Below are 22,556 nucleotides of genomic sequence, written 5' to 3'. Positions count from 1 at the left end.
CTGCCCTCTGCTGGAATAGGCCACACATGACAGTGTATTCTCTCGCCACGTTATGTCATTCAGTTCGTTCTTTTACAGGCCCACATCTGATTTATTGATCTGAACTTTGTATTCATCGTCCTCCGGCTCAGAGTCTGTATCTGACCCTAAGAAAGGAGCACCTTCAGTGCGTGTTATAAACCCTGAGAGGAGGAGGAGGAGTCCATGTGAAAAAAAAAACCCAGATCCTTACACCCACACACTTTCGTTTTCACATGAACGTTTCGTTATGATTCCCACCAGTATTTGTGTGCCTGCGTGCGTGCGTGCGTGCGCATGTGTGTGTGTGTGTGTGTGTGTGAGAGAGAGAGAGAGAGAGAGAGAGAGAGAGAGAGAGAGAGAGAGAGAGAGAGATGAATGTGATGAATATATGTAATGAATATGGTGTGTGATTAATGTATATATGGTGAGTGTAGTGTGTTGTGAATATATATAATGTATTGTATGAATTTATGTCCTTTGGCAATAACATCTCTTTGTTCATGCCAATCAAGCAAATTTGAATTGAAAATTGAGAGAGAGAGAGAGAGAGAGAGAGAGAGAGAGAGAGAGAGAGAGAGAGAGAGAGAGAGAGAGAGAGAGAGTGTTTCTGTGTGTGGGTTGGCTTCTTGTTGTCAACGTGATTAATAGTGCTGCTGTCCCGTTGCCCACGTGCGCTCGTGTGTGGGCTAATTAAAGGAGAATTTTCCAATTAAGAAACCCTAACTTTTTTTTTATAAACAATTATACGTTCTATCAGAGCTCCACCTTTATTCCGTCATTAACATAGCCTGCTCCTTGTCTCATTCAACAATATTAGGAATATTTATGCTGTCATGTGATCAGAGTTATAACAATAAAAGTCTATGCATGTAAAGTTGACATGCAGGATTATCTTTTAATAACTTTTCTTTCAGTCAGTGTCTTTCTTATGTGACATCCAGTGATCCACTCTACTGTCACCCTCCTACGTGGCGTGCCTTGCTGGGAAATGATCAACTGAGTGAACAACTTTATCTGCACTTCAGCAAGAGGAGGAAACAGAAAGTATAAAATTACCTCACAGCTTTCGCTTTCGCTTCCAAGAGCGCACTTTATTTTAGACAGAACTTCTGCATTTAAGTTTGCGACGAGGTCTCTTTGTCTATGGCTTTTAGTAAACTCATTTTGATTTTAGGTAAATACATTGAGATAAAAATCATTTAACAAGCTCCAGCAGCGTCAGATTCAAGTATTGGCAACTTATTGTAAGTGCGTGTTAAAAGGAGAGGACTACAGTGGTCGAGTCGCTGTGCACATGTGTGATTTGACATTTGAAAGTGAGGTTTTGTTCCTGTGGACAAATAGGTGGTAAGTGAACATGGAAACAGGAGCGAAATTGCATATGAAAGAGTGGCTGATAGTCCAGATAGAGAGTGCGAAATATGAAGGACTGTGCTGGGAAGATGAGGAAAAGACTATGTTCAGGATCCCGTGGAAGCACGCAGCCAAGAAGGACTACAAACAGACGGCGGATGCAGCTCTCTTTAAGGTCGACACTCTTTGTCTCTTTTTCAGTAAAGTGCAACTTATATGATGAAATTCATTCAAATATTTACTTATTATAGCCTATTTATTTATGAAGGGCTAGAGGGTATACAATAACTTATAATGAATACATTTGAACACATTATACCATGTTGAAATACTAAGTTTATACTATGTCCAGTTAATACAAAAAAGAAGCCCTATGCTTATATTTCTTTTAAATCTTAGTAGAATTAAAAAACAAATTAATTACAAACTTTTTTTGATAAAGATGAATGGTCCTCTGTTGCTTAATAGTAAATTACTGAGCCAACAATGAACAATTTCTAACATTTGCTTCATTTATTTCACTGATTATTTACTTTTTTGTGACAGTAACTTAGAGTGTCGCTTTGGTTTTTCTGAACATACCTTCGAAGTCAGACAGCCTTGGATCTTGTTATTGAGCTAAACTTGGTTTAGAAGACTGTTGAGATTTTTGTTCTCCTAGATTCAACCACAGGCATTTATTCCTTATTGAAATGTCTAAGTTGTTTAATAAAGGAACACTTCACATTTAAACATTTGGTTGAGCTCTTAGTAGAATTAAAACACAAATTAAATACAAACTTTTTTTAATAAAGATGAATGGTCCTCTGTTGCTTAAGACTTCATTACTGAGCAAACAATGAACAATTTCTAACACTAAAACATTTGCTTAATTTATTTCACTGATTATTTACTTTTTTGTGACAGTAACTTAGATAGTGTCACTTTGGTTTTTCTGAACATACCTTCGAAGTCAGACAGCCTTGGATCTTGTTATTGAGCTAAACTTGGTTTAGAAAACTGTTGAGATTTTTGTTCCCCTATATTCCACCACAGGTATTTATTCTTTATTAAGTTATTTAATGAATGAACACTTCACATTTAATCATTTGGTTGAGCTGATGTATTTAGTCTAACTCTAGTGGATAGTTCACAATATATTTCAAAATGAAAATAAAATATGTTTAATCATTCGGATAAATAACTAAACATTCCCGCTTTTATTTTGTAAGTCACCATAGGTCAACACTTACAATTTCATGTATCAGTTAATCATTTTACACATTTATTTCAATAGCGCCAAATCACAACTAAAGTTAACTTGTGAAACATCATATAAAGGACCAGGTCTAGACACTCTGAAAGCCACATTACACAAGCCAGCACTTGGCAACAGAAGCAAAGAGAAAGACTCCTTTTGAAAGGCACATACCTCAAGTAGAACCTGAGTCACTTATGAATTGCCATCTGTCTCCAATGGCAGGGTTGAGAGACAGAGAGAGAGAGAGAGAGAGAGAGAGAGAGAGAGAGGGAGAGAGAGAGAGAGAGAGAGAGAGAGAGAGAGAGAGAGAGAGAGAGAGAGGTGGAAAGGGAATCAGACAAACAAGGTGACGTACAAAAAACAATATTCAAAATAACAATAATGACTGATTATTTTACACACAAATCATAACTACGTTGATCAAACTAAAAAAAGAAAATGTGGTAATATTAATAAATAAAATTATAGAAGTAGGAATGATCAAAATAATTACAGTAACAGTATGAGTCGAGCAGATCCACAACATTTAGTCTGCCAGGAGAATCAACAGGAGCCAGCGAGATGAGGGAGTACAAAACTTCAGGGCTGGGGGAACACGGATTGACCGGCCTATAGCAGCATAACAAAGATCTAGTTTGAGGCAGGCCTGAGCCTGCCCTTATGAGCAAAACAGACATTTGTAGCTCCACAGTAATCATATCTTTCATATACTCTTCTTTCTGTCAGTGTATCTCAGTAAACAAGTAACAGGTTTAGATACTTTCATTGCATGTATTACATGGAAATGGTACCAACATATTCACATATTTTCAACTCCCTTTAAGTTCCTCTGCTGCTTCATCACTCTGTCTGGTGTCTCCTTTGTCCACGCTGTCACTTCTGTGTAATGTTTATGCAGCCTAGAGAAAAAAGTAGCATCTCTATCTCTCACGAACCCCAAGATTATTACAGGAAATATTCAAAAGCACTACCTCCCATGGTACTTTTGAAGGTACAGCAAACAGGCCTATATTTCAGAGGCGCAGTATTCTGAAGGTGAAATCAGGCATGTATCTCTTTGATATTGTGATATCTGACCAGAGCGTTGTGGGCCCAGAGAGGGAATTGTGTTACATTCTTAACTTCATGGAGACCTAATCCAAAGAAGCTAATAAGGGACAAATATGATGTATTTTCCTAGTTGTCGACAGTGCACAAGCAGCAGTGTTTGGGGCTGGCAGGGGGAGTCTAAGTAAGGCAGTCTGATGATAAGAAATCGCTAAATTGAAGCCCAGATGTTTCACATGCACTGACTTGATTTTCTCATAATACTCTGAGACTGGATGTGATTGATTCTGCAATGTTATGTAGTTGACAGAAAGGATACTTTCAATTTGCTTTGTGGGACACGTAGGAAATAACCTGATTAAAGATGACTCAAGGATAGTGTAGCTGTGACCTTAGCAGTGTCCTTTCTAAGGTGTATGGGACCCAGCACAATAGCTTCAGTTTGTCTTTTTGTAGTCGTAGAATATTGCTGGTAATCTTGTCCTCCCCTCAATGTTTTGTCACCAGATTTACGTAATTTAATCTGGCATTAGTGATAAGTAGTGCTGGGCGATATTGAAAATTATGTTATCACGATAAAATATTTAATATCAGTCGATATTGATAATTATCACGACAAATATCAAATCATTATTTCATTTAAATTTAAATGCAGATTTTTGGTCCTGATTGAAAGTTGAAGAAACCAGACAGTTTGTTAGTTTGTATCTGAGTTTAGTTTTCTGATAAACTTCTTGAATCCATCATTTCTGACGGTGCTAACAGGAAGCAGGTCTTTAGTGTAAAATTAGATTTTGTGAAGTTTTAGTTTGTAATTCTTATTTTTCTCAGATTGAGGTTTTTGCATAATTTGATTTAAATTTACAACAAATATAAAAAATTGTGTCCTGTCTATCAGTTTAGTAGAGTATTGTTTTGAGTTGTGCTCTCCCCGTAAAGATTACTAAGGGTTACATGCAGAGTGATGTTGTTTCCCACAGTGCAGTGAATGCATCACGGTTATTCACGATGGTCGCGGTGGACATAAAACATGTTAGAAATGCACAGCAGAAGTTGTCTCTGTACTCTTCCTTTACTCACATCCTGAAAGTATATTTAATTAAGTGTATTAAAGCTGCTGTGAGGAACTTTTGGTTTGTATCGATTCTGGCGCCCCCTTGTGGACAACATGATACCTCTTATCTCTTATCCTGTACATGCAAAATTTGTATCTTCAGACAATAACCTCATCCTGTTGTGTTTAACATACAAATGTATCACACGGTGTGATTATTTGCCATGAAAATAGACATAACAGGGTGTTTCTAAAGCGAGATGTCAATCATCTGATCTGACACCTACCCCCTCAGAGTGGTTTAAGGCATTAAAAACGACAACAGAGAAGCTATCAGTGTTGTTGTGGATGGTCTTGTTTGCTTTTGAGGGTCATAAAGAGGCATCAGTATCAGTTTCAGTCTTTTTTCTCAACCACTTAAAAACTCCTCATAGTGCCTTTAAGTTAATAGTTAACGCAGAGTCGACACAGTGTCAGACTAACGACTCTGCTTTGAGCTGGTAGGTTTTGAATTTTCTTCAGTGTTGCTGTTGCTCGTCTCAGCTGTGTTTACATTCTGCTTCCAACATCTTTAAGCCCCGCCTACCTCTCACCCTGCAACATGATTGGCTGTTCAAAGCCGTCTTCTTCTTCTGTCTAATGTTGGGTGGCAACTAGTGTTTAAGGCTTATTAGCACACCCTCCATTATAAGTGGCTTGGGGGTGTAATGACATGTTTATTTACATCAAATTTTTATAAATTTTCTTTTATATTTATGTCGAGAAAAATTATATCCCGATAATTATCGTTATCGAAATATTGCCCAGTACTAGTGATAAGTATAATTGGTTATCGTCTGCATAACAGTGTAAATGTAGGGAGTTTTTACAGATAATACCTGTAAAGGGTATTTTTAGGATGAATAGAACCAGTCCCTGCACCGCACCTTGTGGAACTCCTTGACTTACTTTGACACGCATATAGGATTCATAGTTTGCGTGCACAAACTAAGATGGATCTGATAAATAGGATTTCAACCAGCTTGATGCGGATCCTTTAATGCCAATTAAGTGTCCCAGTCTCCGTAACAGGATGTGATGGTCAACTGTGTCCAATGCCCCAGTAAGATCTTACTAGGCAAGTACAGAGAGAAGTCCTCTGTCACACAACAGTTAAGAATGTGTAACTTGTCTTTGTCAGTGCTAAGATACGATAAGAGATAAGATATTACTTTATTGATCCCCCGGGGGGGAAATTCAGTTGTTACAGCAACCCAGACATAAGTACAATCAAGAAAGAAGTTTCAATAAGTACAAAATAAGTACAAAATAAAATGAAAATAAAACAAAAATAAAACAAAATAACATAAAATAAAATAAAAAATAAAAAAATAAAATAAAAATAAAAATAAGTAAAATAAAATAGATAAATAGAGCTAGAGTACAATTTAGATATATACAATGTTACAAATGGAATTTAAATTAAATAGCAGTAATTAAAGGCAGTATTAAAAAAAAAAAAAGTTTCAGTAGTGACAGGTTGACATGGTGTGATTATGGTTGGTAATGACAAATTAAGCAATAAAAAGAAAGAATATTTGTATGTAAGAGAGAGTTCAGGATGGGATGATGGAGTGTGACAGACAGAGCAGGGATGTTATGGATCTGTTCATGGGGGGGGGGTGGGGGGGGGGGGGGTCAGTGGTGAGTCAACTATGGTTGACTCTAAATCATGACTGAATTTCCTTGAAGAAATTAAGGTTTTGTAAAATGTCACGCAACTAATTGGCAACTGTTTAATCTTGGATCTTCAAAAGAAAAGGTTAGATATTTGTTGTGATTTGTACATGTACTATTTCCATCCTCACATGCAGGCATGGGCTGTGTACAAGGGAAAGCACAGAGAGGGGAGGGATAAAGCTGACCCCACCATGTGGAAGACCCGTCTGCGGTGTGCACTCAACAAGAGCCCCGACTTCCAGGAGGTACCTGAACGCAACCAGCTGGACATCACTGAGCCCTATAAAGTCTACCTTATTGTGCATGACAGTGGACAAGCAAAGCCAGCAGGTAAAGATTCACAGAAAGTGCATTAGTTCTTTCAGGTTATCTCACTGATCATATCTTAGCTGTTGAATTTTTTTTTTGTCGCCTTTCCGCTCTTTAGAGAAATTATTCCACAATAAGAGAAAAAGATCAATAGCAGCAGACAAACCGTGAATGAAATCTGTGCTTATATAGTGAGCAACGGTTTCAAAGATCGGAGCATATAAAAACGGCTGTCTGACCTTGTTTGGGTTCCTTCGTCACTTGACAATTTCTAAGGATCTTTTATTTGCTTTCATTTTTGCACCCACTTGTTGCTCTCCTCAGAGTCTAACCAGACAAAGGATCAAGTAATCATCCCGGTGAAGAGGTCTTCAAAGAACCCTGGTTTCCTGGAAAAACAGGTAAGCTTTAAACACCTGATAAGATCTAAAAAAAAAAGCTATAAAGGACATGAAGTAGAACGGAACTGTTGGGATACTTGCCGGTGGATAATATAATGTTCTAACAATGCACACAATTGTGCAAGAGGGGGCAATAATTGTGATGACCAGTTATGTGAACTTTGCTATTACTCATTAATGTCATAAATGTTCATTTACTGTCTACAGGGAGTCTAACCATGTTTTATTCTTCTAATTCATAAAGGGACTTTTATCACTTTAAGCATTTTTCTGGACTGACCATAATTTACAGACTGTTTTAAAAACAAGTTAAAAAATGTGAGCAGGAAAAACAGGTTGTAAACTTAATTTGTTTTCGTAATGTGGTTTGTGTTTTTGGTGTCTTCATTGTGAAAAGGATTCATTTCAAGCAAGTACAGAAGAGAGAAAAAAACAATTGACTGGTAAGGGCTGAACACACAAACTATTTGAACTATTGAACCACACCTAAACAAAACATACACAATACCTGTATATTGTATGCATCGTATTGTATCTTGTATTAGTTGTTGGATGGCTATGTCAGCTTAAAGTTTTGTTGGTCCGCGGTGGACATTAAATGTATTAGAAATGCACAGCAGAAGTTGTCTCTGTGCTCTTCCTTTACCTTCATCCTGAAAGTAGGATGCAGAGTCGACACAGTGTCAGACTAATGACTCTGCTTTGAGCTGGTAGGTTTTGAGTTTTCTTCAGCGTCGCTGTTGCTCGTCTCGGCTGTGTTTACATTCTGCTTCGAACATCTTTAAGCCCCGCCTACCTCTCACCCAGCGACATGATTGGCTGTTTAATGCTGTCTTCTTCTGTCTAATGTTGGGTGGCAACTAGCGTTTAAGGCTCATTAGCGCCCCCTCCATTTAAAGTGGCTGGGAGGTGTAATGACATGTTAATTTATATCACATTTTTATCGAACATTTTTATATTTATATCGAGAAAAATTAGATTGCGATAATCATCGTTATCAAATTATTGCCCAGCACTAACTGCGGTTATCCTTTGCAGGTGCCACCACAACATTCACATCTTATTTTGACTGAAATGTCCGATCAACTGTTGAATTAATAGAATACCATCAAGTTTATGAAACTTATACTAGTTTTCATATGGTGACATCATCAGATCATCATTTTTATTGGTCGATTCCTTTGGTTTCTTTTAAAACACTATAAAAATAGCAAGTGTAGCTTTTGTTTTTGGTTGATTAGCTAAGGTAGCACACTATCACTTTAAGATACAACAAAGTACATGTTATGTGATTAATATCAGTATGCTAGCATTGTAAGTCTGTTAGCACCAGTGGCAACCTCTGGTCTAAAAATATGAGACCAATGCGGAAGTGCAAAAAACTGCAGTTCATCGAGGATCCGCTTGATGCTGGCTCCGGAAGTACCGGAAACCACATACACACCAATTCAAAAAAGCTGATCTTTACAGCAGAAATAAACATTTTTTACAGCCTGGTACAAAAGACGAGTGTAGTCTGGATAGCTAATTTCTCGATCGGCACACACTGTAGGGGGGATGAATTTTTTTCTAACGCTGCAATTTCGAAGATATTGAGATTACGGTCTTTCAATGAGAGGCACAGCTGACTTGATTGACAGGCTGGAACACTGTAGCTGTTGGCTAGGAGGCTCAAAGCCTGCTTCTTTACGTCACAATTGCTCGACAGCAGCAATATGGCTGCCGCCGCTGATTGGCCTCAAAACGGCGCTTCAGAAACAGATGGGTGACGTCTCGGATACTATGTCCATATTTTATACAGTCTTATGTTAGCACGCTATAACTCCATGTGCTAAACTGATGCCACCATTGCTGTGTGCTGTTGTAGCCTCACAGATTGCTTGTTTTTATTTTGTTTGAGGTTTCTGCTTGTTAAAAGGAAGTTTTTCCTCACCACTGTAACTAGCTAAATACTGCGATGTGCAATGCTCATGATGGATTAAGGTGGGGTCAGACTGAGTCTTACCCTGTCTTGGTGTTGGGTCTCTGTTCATAATTTGACATAGTGTGGTCTAGACCTCCTATGTTTGTAAAAGCGTCTTGAGATAACGTTTGTTGTGATTTGGCGCTATACAAATAAAGATTGATTGATGATTGATTGGTTTGTGAACTCATAGCTCAATATTTATTGGCTGGTATTTCGGATTAGGTCTTACTAGTTGCAGTCTTTAGATGTTTAATTATATGCTGCTGTGCTCCAGGGTATTCTCAAGGAACATTTTGGCAGAGGGAGTGGATAAGTATCTAAATAGTTTCTGTCTGCTCTGTTCAGTATAGATCCTTATTTGTGGTTTGCGCATGACCTAATGAAGATCCTAAATTCAGAGCCACTATGTGAGATAGTAGCTCATTTCAAGCAGCTTGTCGGTCTGCTGCTAGATGTGTGCTTGAGGTCCATATAAAGACGATGAAAAATGTTTCAACCCCTGATACAGTTTGCTCATGTGGGTAGAAAGTGTAGGACTCATCAAAAACAACAACACATTTTTTTTATCCATCAGCTCCTGTGAAGCTACTTATTAAATAACGTCTTCATTCTGCTTTAGAGGGTCTGCTGAGGGAGCATTTGTATTGTGAGCTCTTAGAAGACAAACCTCACAATCAGGGCTCTACTCGATCCCCTTCCTCAGGCCTGCTTTGACTGTAACAGGTAAAAAAAAAAAAAAAGGTTAAATGCCTAAAAACAAGCAACTGAACATGTCACTTACCTTGCACTGTATCAGGACCTGTAACACATGTTGCATTTTCTGTGTGCAGACTTTCGTATGCAGGTGGTGCTGTTTTACCAGGGCCAGGGGGTGATGGCGAAGACCACCGGGAGCCCAGATGGGTGCTTCATCTTGCAGGGCTGCGTCCCAGTGGGCAACGAAAAAATCTACGGTCGCTGCACTGCCGAACAGCTCTCCTTTCCCTCACCAGGCTCCTGCTCTATGCCGCTAAGCTTGGCTGAAGCGATGAACCGCCTGCTCTGTCACCTGGAGAGGGGCGTGCTATTATGGGTGGCACCAGATGGGGTCTTCATTAAGAGGTTCTGCCAGGGCAGGGTGTACTGGAGCGGTCCCATGGCCAAACACCCGGACAGGCCAAATAAACTGGAGCGAGAAAAGACCTTTAAACTGCTCGATACAACCACATTTCTCAATGGTGAGGCGATACGTGCTTAAATTAACATTTATAAAACACACAGCAAGAAAAAAGCAGTTTTGAATTCTAACCCAACAGTTAGTCATATAAACCTCGCTGGAACAGAACGGATTTATTCAAAGAGAGACAGCTTGTTAGGGACACTTGGCAGAGGAAAGAATGACAAATTTCACACTTCTTCTCTATGCAAAGAGGCAATATGTTTAACAATCAAATACATCAGTAAGATCCAATCTCTGTTCCGTTATGACATGTGTTTGTACAGAGCTTCAGAGTTGTTTAAAGGGGAGGGGTCCTTCGCCTTCTTACGAGATCGAGCTCTGCTTCGGAGAGGAATATCCTGACCCCAACATACCCAAAACAAAGAAGCTGATCATGGCACAGGTGGGTGGAAAGGAACTTATTTATACTTTTGTTTTTATTTTAGCACCAACTTCTGCAAACTAATCCTTAAAAAGAAGTTGAGATTTTGGTTGTGAATGCATTCTCTGATTTCAATTTGTTCATAATATCATTCATTCCTTATTTCCTTTGTTTTGTTTATTTATTCATATAAGGTAACACTTAAGACTAAAGTTATATGAACAGTTTCACTATGATAGCCGGAACCTTCTAAAACTACTACAAAGTTTACCATTTGTTCAATGTGACAGAATCCAAGTAGAACCCCTTAACCCCTTTGTGAACACTACCTGTCAGTCCATCTGTAGTATTCTCAACCACCACTAGAGGTCCTCATATGCATACTGATTGTCTCCTACACTGTGTCCTCATGCCAGGTGGTGCCCTTGTTTGCTGTGGACTTAGTGCAGAAGTTTAACTTGAGAGCGATCGAGGAGAAGCGGCTGACTCTCAGTGCCAATACAGACGAAGAGAAGATGTAGGAGAGATGCCCTGCACCAGGGTAAAGACGAGCAACTTCAAAAAAAGAACTGTGGATTTGATCATCTTGATGAGAAATCCTAAAAAAGAGCAAAGAGTAGTGTCAGTGTGAATGCATATACATTGTAAAAAGTTTTGAGATGCTGTGTTTGAACCCTTTTCCTACTGCTAATTTCTTTTGTTTATCTTGTATTAATTCTTTCTGCCATCCATCCAGCTTGACAGGCAAAAGTCATCAGCTGCTGTTAAAGATTTATTGTGTAGATCAGGGGTTCCCAGACCTTTCGGCCAGTGACTCCAAAATATAGGTGCCAAAGACTCGCAACCTCCACTGTCCCTCAGAGTGATTTAATGTGGCTTCATTTAGCTGGTCTGCAGAAAATGACCCTACTTGTATGAGCATGTGGCTGTGTTTCCTGTGCTGTTATGAATTGACCTACTGCTACTGATTGCTTTTGATAATGAACTGTTCACTAACCCTAAACTTAGGCGTCATCTGGCAAAAAAAAGAAAGGCAGAAAACTCATTAAATTTTCTATTTTCAAGGTTTTATTTCAAATTTAGCTCCTATTTTTGTCCATATTTTTTTTTACTATAATGGGTAAAAGTTACTGTTTTTAGATAACTTTTTAAAAACATTTGGAAGACATCTCACAACCCCCTTTTGTGTTATGTGACCCCCCAGGGGTCTTCTTGTAGGTTTTGTTGACCCAATAGTTAGCATCTGTAATAAATTATCATACAAGTATTAAGTGCTCAACAATCCATACGGAGAATAAATTGACACCTTTGATTAAATCTATAAAGCTTTTTTTTCCTTTATTTCTAGCGAACATCATATAACAGATTCACAATTTTTAAAAATATACATTTTTGTAGCTATAACATTTAAAAGAAAAATCAACAGGTAAGGTTTTCTTTTGAAAATAAAAAAACAAACAAACACAAAAACTAAAGTGAGAGAGTGTGCTGAATCAGAAGAGATACCCGTATCTGAGTTTAAAATACTTTCATCATTTTCCCTGCTTTCAAACAAATACAGTACGTAAAAAATGAGAGGGGAACAGAAGTGTACAGTACACCGGGGTCAAGAGTATTCACAAAGCATCATGTTCCAACGTGTTATTAGCACCATTACTCTTCAGCCGCGCTGTACTTTCTTTTTTACTCTTTCCATCATTCCGTGTGTGATGGAAAAAAAACACCATGTGTGTCGAGGCGATGTGGCACAGACCTGTCTGTGTGGGTGGGATTGTCTGTTACGCAGTTTTTCCTTAGTGTTCTCCCTTCTCAGAGATAATGTTAAGAACATATTGGAGGGTAATGCCTTGATGAACAATTGTTTGAAATGACTCCCAGTGATGAGAATAAAAAAAGGCGAAGAGTTGCTCATACATTCACCTTGCCTGCCTGGGCCGACGCGCAGCCATCGGCTCAGAAGCAAGAAAATTAAGAGAAACAAGAATGCATTTGCAAAACTGACAGAGAGATTGCATTAAATCTGTTTAGCATATTACTGTATATAACATTTGTAATGTAGTATATATAGTCAACTTTTGTTCATATATATATCTGCACTTCATCAATAGGGTTACTTTCATAACACTGATTGAAAACCGATACCCTGCAGATATCACTGTCAGTAAGTAGGTGTGCGGGACAACCATTACAAAACAGAGTGAACACAGACAAGTGCTTGATTGTCTCACTAAATGTCTTCAGTGTGTCTGTAAGGAGCTTTCCAGAGATCCTTCAGCTGCTGCTCCTTTTAGGGCTGTGCTAAGTATAGTTTAGGAAAGGAAAGGAAAGAAAGGAAGGAAAGGAAAGGAAAGAAGGGAAGGGAAAAGAGGGGTAATATATGGCGGATGAGGTTAATCTTTTGGGCAGCAGTGTGGACACCCGTAAAGTTGTGTTTTCTAATGTTTTTTTTATTCCTTCCCTGCAACCCTGCCTTGAGGTCTCTCCATTGTTTGTCTTAGTGGGTGCAGCAGAGACAAGGAGGGTGTGTATGTGCCTATATGTGTGTGTGTATGTGTGTGTGTGAATGTATACATGTGCATTTCCAAGTTTTTTTTTACTGCCACTTCATCAGCTTTGAGCCATGAGGTAAATCCAGGACACTTTCATCAGTTCCAGTTGAAGGGAGGGAATCCGGGGCAGACCAGCGCCGCTTGCGTGGACGCGGCTGCTCCTGAACGGGAGGCTCTGCAGCGCGAGGAGGAAGAGGAGGAGGAGGGGCTGGCACGGCAGGAGGTGGGTGGTGAGGCAGAGGGGGAGGCGGAGGTGGCGGTGGCATCTCATCCCTGTGCGAGCTGCTGCTGCTGGACTCCCCTGCAGCCCTGGAGGAGGGCTGCGTGCGATGGGCCCTGGAGCTGGTGCGCACGTGTGTCCGGTGCGTTTGGTTGGGTGTGGGGGTAAGAGCCAGGCAGACATCCCCCTCTGTGAGCTTGCGGCAGTGCAGGCCGTACAGCTGTGAGGTTCTCTGGGGACAGCAAGAAGACCAGCCTCGGTCCTGCACAAAGAACGGATACTCCACCAAGACCTTCAGTAACTCCTACACAAAATCACAACATTGTTACACACTCAACATCTCATGTCTGTCACTCAATATCAGAACAATCTGTTTAACTCTGGGAGAATCAAGGTGACTACTCCTTAAACTGCGACTGCATTAGAAGTCATCTTTGTATGCAGGTATTCATTTTTTGAAATGAGGCGTTATGAGATACTTAGCAACAGATGGTGGATTATTCATAAAGTAGATTGCAGATGCTGAAAGTAGCATAAAGTCTATGCTTTATTTTGGACAATTTCATCACTGTTTCTTTTCCTTGACTTTGTATTTTTAAACCACGGTTGCATTCCTATGCATGCAGCACAGGGTCAGGTCAGCTGTTGAGAAAGCAGTTAGTTGAAACATAAAGCAATTTCTAAAAAAGAACACTGAATCTAGATCTCACCAATATATCTTGGAAAACACAAGCATTCATCAAATGTGAAATTTGATTTCAAATGAAGCTCGCCAGGGCCTTTTCTGATCTGAACAGCTGATCTGAGGCATGAAACACTGTGTGGCATGCACAGGAATATGGATGATGCATGATGGTGAAAAACAGTGCCAAAGAAAAGGTGAAAAATCAAGTGAAAAGTTTAATTTATGTGTTGTTTTTCAGTCAGATTTTGTTGGAAGTATCATCCATAGTGGTGCATAGCTTAGCTGCCATGTCTATACTCACGCCGCTTTGTCCAAAAAAAGCTGCCACCATCTGCTGTGTGTGGTAACTCGATACTGACAGATACCTCACACGACCCCGCTTCAAAGAATCTGTACTCTCCTTTTAAATGATTTCTAATAAAGCTGTAATGAGAAATTCTAATGCTGCAGTGTGTATCCAAAGAGAGGGCTGACCTGAGTGTTGAGGTCTGTAAGGTGGACATGCAGGTGGCTGAAGCCCTGAGCACTGCTTGGGGAAATCAGCAGCACGGTGCAGGTGCTGAGGTGGAACTCAGGGGATGTGTCCGCACTCCGCAGGAAGTCCTCTGTCCGCAGCTCCTCCACGCGCTTCAACCTGCCGCTGGCTAACTCGATCAGAGACCCCTTGGTGAAGTGAGGTAGGAGCGCAGGGGGAGATGGGTGAAGGTCTGTGGGTGAGTTGTGAACATGGATAGGAGATGACTCCCTCCCTCGATCTCTGTCGCGTCGTCTCTCGCGCTCACCGTCTCTTTCTTGGTCATGTTGAAGGTGCTTCTCTTTGTCTTTACCTCGCTCTCTGTCCCTCTGTGGGATCTTTTCTCTGTCTCTGTCCCGGTCTCTTTGCGACCTGTCATGGCTGTTGGGCAGACTGAGGGGGGAGTGCGGTGAGTTTCTAAGGTTGTGCTGCCGGGGGCCTGGCTCCCTGTGTAGGTTGTACAGAGGTGTTCCTGAGGGGCTGTAGAGTGGAAAAGTCTGCGCCTGAGGGCTGGGGTGGCACACTGATCCCAAGGAGTAATAAATCTGGGCTTCAGCTGGTGTAGCCCCGAGGGGATCCAATAGTCCCCCTCTACTAGGCCTTGGGACTGGCCCAAGGGGAAGGGGACCAGTGGAGAGTAGACTGGAGCTGGTCTTACTTATCCCATGTCTGTCCTGCAGGGAGGAATGTAGCTCATGGCCCTCCTGAGCTTGAGAGTCTGTCAAAAAAGGCCCTCCAGAATGGACTCGAGATGTCAGATCTTCCGGCTGTCTCCGTCCACCGTTGGTGTGAGAGGTGTGTGGACTGATGTCCAGTCTGGTTCTGCTGCTGTCATTCCCGTATTCTCCCGTAAGCAGAGGCCTGGTGGTTGAAGCAGTCCTGCTGCCCGGCCCATCCAGGCCATTGGGCCTCTTGCCCAGGTACCGATGTCTGGCTTCGACCAAGCTGGGATCATGCGCGTAGAGAGAGTGGTGGCTAAACAAGTAGGATGGGGAGAAGAGAGAGGAGCTGTTCTCCCGCCGGCTGCTGTTAATGTAGGACCACATGTCTCGGGAGTCAGCCGGGAAGGGTGTCTTAAAGGAGGAAGAAGAGGAGGAAGATGGAGAAGGAGGCAAGGAAAGGGGCCCATCTCCTCTAAGCCACCTAGAGTGGTGGGGCATGGATAAGGAGAGAGGATCATCTCTCCAGGCAGGAGACCCTGTGCCCCTTCTATCGCCGACTGGCCCTGGAAAAAGGGGGAGAGAGACAGAGGGAGAGTAGCTCAGGTGCCACGGCAGGGGCAGGGTGAGGCCTGGTGCAGGAGCAGGTAGGGGTGGAGGAGTGTGAAGTAGATGGGGGTTTGGGTTAATAAGAGCTCGGTCCCTGTCACTGGCCTCCCTGCCGCCCTCCCCTCCAATGGACCGACTCCGGAGCGGCACAGGGGGTTTGAACTCGTCCAGGGGGACTTGGTGTTCTGTCAATCCTTGCCGAGACTCCCTCTTCTTGGGAGGGAGGCACTCTTGGCCGCGGTCGGGGCTGGGATTCATGGGTGGGCTCCAGCGGCAGTTGGGGCCCCCTGCGCGTGGGTGTCGGCTAGGTCACATGGGCCTCACGGGAGAACGAGGGGCGCAGACAGAGGGGGAGGCTGCTACACAGCATCACTGTCAGATCACTGTTGATTCTTTCGTACTGAAGCACCACTCACCTACAGAGAGGACAAACAAGGACAGAGGCAGAGATAAGGAGGGTGAAGAAAGGAGGGAGAGAGAGCGGAGACAGAAGCACAAGAGATGATGTGTGAACACAGAAAAAGGACGGTCTGTCAGGTCCTGGCATCTGTTGTAGTGAAGACTCAGCTGTCAATCTGGTCTGACATGCAAACAAACATTCAGCTGCAGACAGACGGAGAGTGACTCCCTCTCATAAACTACTTTGAAAGGTTAGAAACTCTTAGCGCTCTGATTGCTGTCACTAATTAGTCATTACCTCTGTGCACTGCGGTGGGACTGAAACTACCCAACTTACTCCTTTCATTGAAACACATTACTCCTACATGTGGGCTAAAAATATATTCTGCAGCCATTGAAGTTCAGAGGCAGTGCATTATGTATATATGTGTTAAAGCGCACACACACACACAAAGCACTCACAGCATGAGAGGTTTCATCTCTGACTCTCCGGGGATGATTGGAATATGTAGATATGTTTTTGTACCACTTTCATGAGCCACCTCCGTGACACCCCCGGGTGTTCTCTGTTTTTTGTGTAAGCTTACTACTAGCACCCAACAACGCTTTCTCTTTCAGACGCTCACACACGGACGGCAGCAGACACAGAAACACTCCCTCAGGCGGCTTTACTTACTCCCCCAGTGAAAGGCAAAGCTGGTCACCACCCACCCAAAAGCTGAGAGAAACACTGTTGATATTGCCACCAGTTGTTGTGGACACAGGATATGTGTCTTTGCATATTAATTATTCTTCACAGCAGGGGTGTGGATAAATGTGTGGTGTGTGTTCATGCATGTTTGTGAGCCTTTTTTCTGGCGTAAATATGTGAATGTGTTTATTTGTTTAGGCTTTTTTTTGTGTGCGTGTGTGTTTGTGTTCAAAACCTCGAATGTGTCAGAGATTTAGCTGCCTCGTTTCATTCAGTGAGAAGTGCGGAGGAGCTCCACTAATTCCTTCTCCAAACGTTTATTCTTTATTTTTTTTAAAAGAGCTCTTGTGAAGTGATGCTTTGCCGCGCCGATGGCCCAGCTGTTCCCTCCACCACCACCGCCGCCAACACCAACCATCCCTGCTCCCGCCGCCGCCACAACACCACAGCACCATGCTGCCAATCAGTCCCGCACTCACCCGCACGTCTGTCTCAACAGCCTTCCAGCTCCCTGCCGTCTCACCATCCACCCCACTGTCACCATGGCAACTGCGCGTACTCTCTCACACACACACACACAAACACACACACACACACACACACACACACACACACACACACACACACACACACACACACACATACAGTCGGCTATAGAGGTTAGATGGGGATACTCCGTGGAGAGGCGGGTAAACTGTTGCTCATCAAGTGACTTGGTCCAAAAACAGAATAAGTGTTAGAGTGGAGCAAGCTGTTTGTACATCTGAGTGGAAAACTGAAGAGTGGGCACTGAGAGAGGAGGGGGATTCATTCTCCCAGACGCTGACAGGACCGGTGTCATGAGCACAGCATGAGAAGTGTCTAATAGAACAAACTACCAGACCAATCAATAGGCTACTGTTATTATATAAACGTTGCAAACCTGATTGGTTGAATAAGATCGTTATATTTTGACTGTTGTCTTCGAGGTTAATCGGCCTTTTGCAGGAAGACAACCGACACTGAACTCTGCTGTGATAAAAATTATATTCTTGATATTCTTCAAAGGCCCTTAGAAATCAGCAGCAATAAGGCACCTTTATTGGTGATTAAAAAAAAGAAAATTCTGGTTTTATGCTTTTTTTTTTTTCCTATTTTCTATTTTAAACTTTTTTTTAAATGTGCTTTTCAAAATAAAAAAGTGACAAACTGTTGATTTTGAAGCATAACTAAGTGTCACATTGGAGAGAATACACTTAATATTTTTTTATTGAATAAAATTCAATCAAAAAAATCCCCAAAAATAAATTATCTGTCAATACATCAAAGAATAACAATTAATAAAATCACATTTCTCAAAGAATCACAGGAATTCTGTTTAACAAATAAATGTAGATAACATGCCGTGTTTAATATAAATCTATATTTGTTTTGCAGGAGAACTATATGCATCACAAACTACATCTCTTCTATCCAAATAGCTGCTTTCTGATTTGTCCTCAAATGACTCTGACTCTGTGATTCCGACAGCTCTAAAGAGAAAGGTTGTCAAAACAGACTTAATATAAACTTGCCAGAAAAGTACAAGAAAACAAAGAACACAATTGTGCATGTGGAGGAGTTTGCAGAGAAATGTCTTCTAACAGAACACTCCTACACTGTGCAGACGTGCACACAGAGCTGGAGTTAAGCTGGTGATACTCTTGTCTTGACATTTGTAATAGATTGAGCTTCTAAAAGCATCAGAGCGTATCATCTGAAAAGTTATTTTCATATTTTCTTAATATTGATCACAAAAAATGTCTGATTTTAATGTTTTATATGCTGGATGTTAATAAAATATTAGTGATTGACAAATCTATTTGCAGCCTTCCACCTCATCCCGCCTTTTCTCAACATGCATTTCTTGGAGGAACTGTCAAACTTCACTCTGCACTCATGACTGCAAACCTCAGAAAAACAGAACTACCGTCTCCAGTTTTGCATATTTTGCTATAAAAGAGCATCAAATGGCAATCTCATTTCGATAATTGCAACTGCAAATCAGCCAAAAACTGCTCTTTGATTCGGTTCAAGTGTGTAGCAAGCAGACAGGTTGATGGAGTTTGTAGTTGTTGTGAAGTGAAGTGAGACTGACCTTAGCACGGGTTGAGCACGCGTCCCAGTGTTGGCAGTCATTCATATTCCAGTCCTCCCAGAGGGTCAACCCACTCCTCAGCTCCTCACTGTGCTACACTTCTCCTCCACAGCTACACTGCCAGCAACAACACCCGCTGAGAGCAGCAGCCTCCAGATACACACTGCCTCTGATCTGTGTACGCACAAAACAACACCAGCAAGCCCACCAAACTGAGGGAAAGAACTGAAAGCCTGCTATCCGTCTCTGTGACTGTTGTGTATGTGAGTGTGTGTGCGAGAGTGTGTGTGTGTGAGTGAGGTGTGTGTGTGCAAAGGGCTGAGGAAATGAGTAATATCTAGCAGTGAGAAACATGTCTGCTATGCGGAGCCACACAGGCAGACCAGTTGCTGCTGCCGCCCACTTGCTTAATCACTGTGAGTTATACAAACATGCACACACACATAGGAACATGCACACAAACATACACACACCATCATGGATGCTGCATGCACAGATTATATACTGGACAGTATGTGATGTCTGTAATGTCTGATGGTGGGCTTTCTGCAGAGGTTCACCCATTATGTATATTTTTAAACATGAAGACTCATTGATCAATTAACTAATTACTAATAAATTGATCATTCTATATATGAGAGCAATATAAAAGAGAGGGGAGGGAAGGAGGGGAGACAGAGAGACAGTTGATGAAAGACAGGGAGGGACGTGGTAGGAGGTTCATCCCACACACACTTTCAGACTTAGGCTTTTGCTGCTGCCTCTGACTCAAAACTAAACCTCCCATCCATCAAGCACACAAACACACACACTGTGAAAACACACACATACAAATACATAGACACACACACACAAGACCTACACTAGACTTGCTTTTTTTGTTTCTCAGTAGTTTTCATTTGAATTTGCGTCCTTTGTTCTCATCAAAGCCCTTTGTGACGCACCTGTTGTTAAAAGAGCTTTTATGAATACATTGCACACAGACTTACACTTGAAACACACACACTCTTGCACAGGTTCATATGCTAACAGGAGAGCTGTGAATGATTTGCCTCAGTGATTCAGTCAGTGCAACAGAGGTGTGCTGGTATGGCTGGTGCAGCTTCTTAGTTCTAAGGACTGATTTTTGTGAGAGCAGTGTTGCTCCTTCAACAGCAAGAAATCAAAATCTGTAAGTGAACAAAAAAAAAAGAAGCTTTCAGAAAATATTAAATAAGGGCCAAGGTTGAATTGCAACACTGTGAAAATCCCACATCTGCACCCAGCCAAAAAAAAAGCAAGGGTTCAACAGGCTTATGTTAATTACCAGTGCTGAAATGTGACACAGGAACAAGAACAAATTGGAGCACAGGGTAAAATTAAATTAAAAAGATTCTATGACGCAATCAAATCATTACTGCTGGTTAATTTTAAAAAGCATTTTTTATTTTCTTTCATAACTCTCTGAGAGCAATTTATCAAACCTTTCAGGCTCATAACAAATCCCAGACTCGTATCCACCAGCAGTAAATTAGAGGTTAACCTTGTCTAACTTCTCACCCTCTGTGGAATGGAAAGTCAATCAGACTTGAAGACGGTGTGCAGACACATCAACTTGAAGGCCACATCGAGACATCCTCACGGTGAAAGCAACAATTGCCAAGAAAGTCTCCTGTGACATTTAGGAGGAGATTACTTTGATTTTCCACAGCAAGCGCTGTGTGAAGACGATGCGCGCAGAGGTTGTGTGGGCACGAGCGCTGTCTGCTCTGCTGTAATTGTGTGGGTTCATTATGAGTATCACAATTGAAAGAGGGTACATTTACATATTGCTAAATAAGGAAAATGTATGGATTAAGATCAAACATCTGAGGGGTTTTTAATCGTAAAATTTCTCCTGTGTCAAATATGCTTTAAAATATGTACAGCAGTAAGTTAGCTCTATTTGTGCATGGTTACATAATTTAACCTCATCAGAAGGGATCAATGGGCTTGTGATTGTAGGATTCTTATTTATATGAAGGGTTATGTGCACACAAGAAATTGTTTATTTCTCTGTTTTAAATTTTTTTTTAAATACTTGTATTACTTTAATATCTATTTAACAGTAAAATTGAAAGCATATTTAATAAAGTTTCTTTAAATAGAATTTTCCCTGTCATTATAAACATTCTTAAATGCGGTCTGGGGTCATTCAGCAGTTGTTTTTCCATTAAAATCCTCCAAAATATAATATAAAAAATCATACATTACATAAAACTTAATAAAAAATGTTTTAAAGTCAACAGCAGGTAAGAGAAAAATTGTACTTTGTAAATAGGATATGACAAATAAAGAGAAGTGAATAGAATTAAAAAAGTTTCTCTAATATCATTATTAAATATATAACAGAATGAATGTGTATTATTATATTATATTATGTGCTTTATCTTGAATATGATCCATATGAAGACTAATACATTTAGATAGTTCAGTCATAGTGAGAGAGGAGGAAACAGAGCGAGGCCCGGGTTCATCAAAGGGTGTTTACTACAATATGGAAATATAGAAATGACTGTTATGCTCTTCTGCATGTATACTGTGATATCTAGCATATTGATCACACACACACACACACACAAACATACACACATACTTATACAAATATTAACTTGAGCAAGCACACTCTGAAGTCATACTGTGCCATCAATCATTTAAGGCACCATGGGGACATTTGGTAAACTCTCTCCCCATCTTATCCTCTCTGATTCTGTTTGTTTGTCCTTCTGTCTGGCTTTGAACTATTTAATCTGTCCATCACAAACACAAACACACACACACACACTCTCACACACACACACACACACAAATAAACACATGCAGATTCAGAGCCTTGACAAGAAAGGTCAGAAGAGTTAGACGACACTATAAATCAGAGTGATGGAAGTGTAAAGGAGCAGGAGAGGTCAAAGGTCTCTGCAGGTGAGGATTTAAACTGTGAACTCGCTCGCACTTCTCAGGGGGGATCTCCTAAAAATGCTTCCTTCTTCACTTCGGGCCTGTCTTTTTAATCCAAAATGCCCTTTAACTTTGTTTTTTTTTAGTCCTTTCCTCATGCGTAGCCTCGTATGGGGTGTCTGATCACGTTTCAGGCTGAGTGGGGGATCTATGATGGATGTCTGATGCAGCAGAAATTTGTTGCTGAATGTAACAGATCTGAACAGGGGGGGAGGAGTAGAGGAGAATGGAGGGGGGAGGAGGGTAGAGGACACAGCCGATAGAGAGCTGGATAGATATACATAGATAGATAGATATAGAGTGAGAAAGACAGACAGACAGACAGACAGACAGACAGACAGACAGACAGGAGACAGGAGGAAGGAGTACTACTAGCCCCGTGGAGGATTACTCTGTAAGGAGCCAGCTAAGCTGATAAAGGACAGGGTGATACGGGCGATAGCTTAAT

At 41.2% G+C, this 22,556-nt stretch overlaps 2 protein-coding genes across 5 annotated transcripts in view; one reads left to right on the top strand and one right to left on the bottom strand.

Moving 5' to 3' along the window:
• The first annotated feature begins 759 nt into the window (after window positions 1-759).
• On the top strand, window positions 760-11,561 carry irf10 (interferon regulatory factor 10). Its single transcript, XM_034696165.1, is given in 9 exon segments — window positions 760-1,549; window positions 6,569-6,764; window positions 7,068-7,144; window positions 7,527-7,587; window positions 9,730-9,795; window positions 9,798-9,833; window positions 9,941-10,327; window positions 10,593-10,711; window positions 11,107-11,561. Coding segments are annotated over 9 exon segments (1,218 nt in total). The 5' UTR covers window positions 760-1,378; the 3' UTR covers window positions 11,212-11,561.
• A 452-nt stretch (window positions 11,562-12,013) lies between these two features.
• The window catches only part of zmp:0000000926 (histone-lysine N-methyltransferase 2A), a 34,948-nt gene continuing 24,405 nt past the window's right edge, over window positions 12,014-22,556 (bottom strand). For 2 of the 4 annotated variants that reach the window (XM_034694938.1, XM_034694936.1), the window contains exons 2-3: window positions 14,619-16,342; window positions 12,014-13,763 (exon numbers count right to left, since the gene is read on the bottom strand). In XM_034694938.1, coding sequence (XP_034550829.1) covers window positions 13,284-13,763; window positions 14,619-16,184 — 2,046 coding nt within the window. In that variant the 5' untranslated portion in view covers window positions 16,185-16,342 and the 3' untranslated portion in view covers window positions 12,014-13,283. Of the gene's footprint in view, window positions 13,764-14,618; window positions 16,343-17,495; window positions 17,532-19,132; window positions 19,307-22,556 lie in introns of those variants that run through there. The other 2 variants (XM_034694935.1, XM_034694939.1) reach the window with 2 other exon arrangements.

Source organism: Notolabrus celidotus, chromosome 11, assembly GCF_009762535.1.
Source record: "Notolabrus celidotus isolate fNotCel1 chromosome 11, fNotCel1.pri, whole genome shotgun sequence".
In the NCBI taxonomy this organism is placed as follows: Eukaryota; Metazoa; Chordata; class Actinopteri; order Labriformes; family Labridae; genus Notolabrus; species Notolabrus celidotus.
The sequence above is the reverse complement of the archived record's forward strand: the minus strand, read 5'-3'. Positions and strand labels throughout refer to the sequence as shown.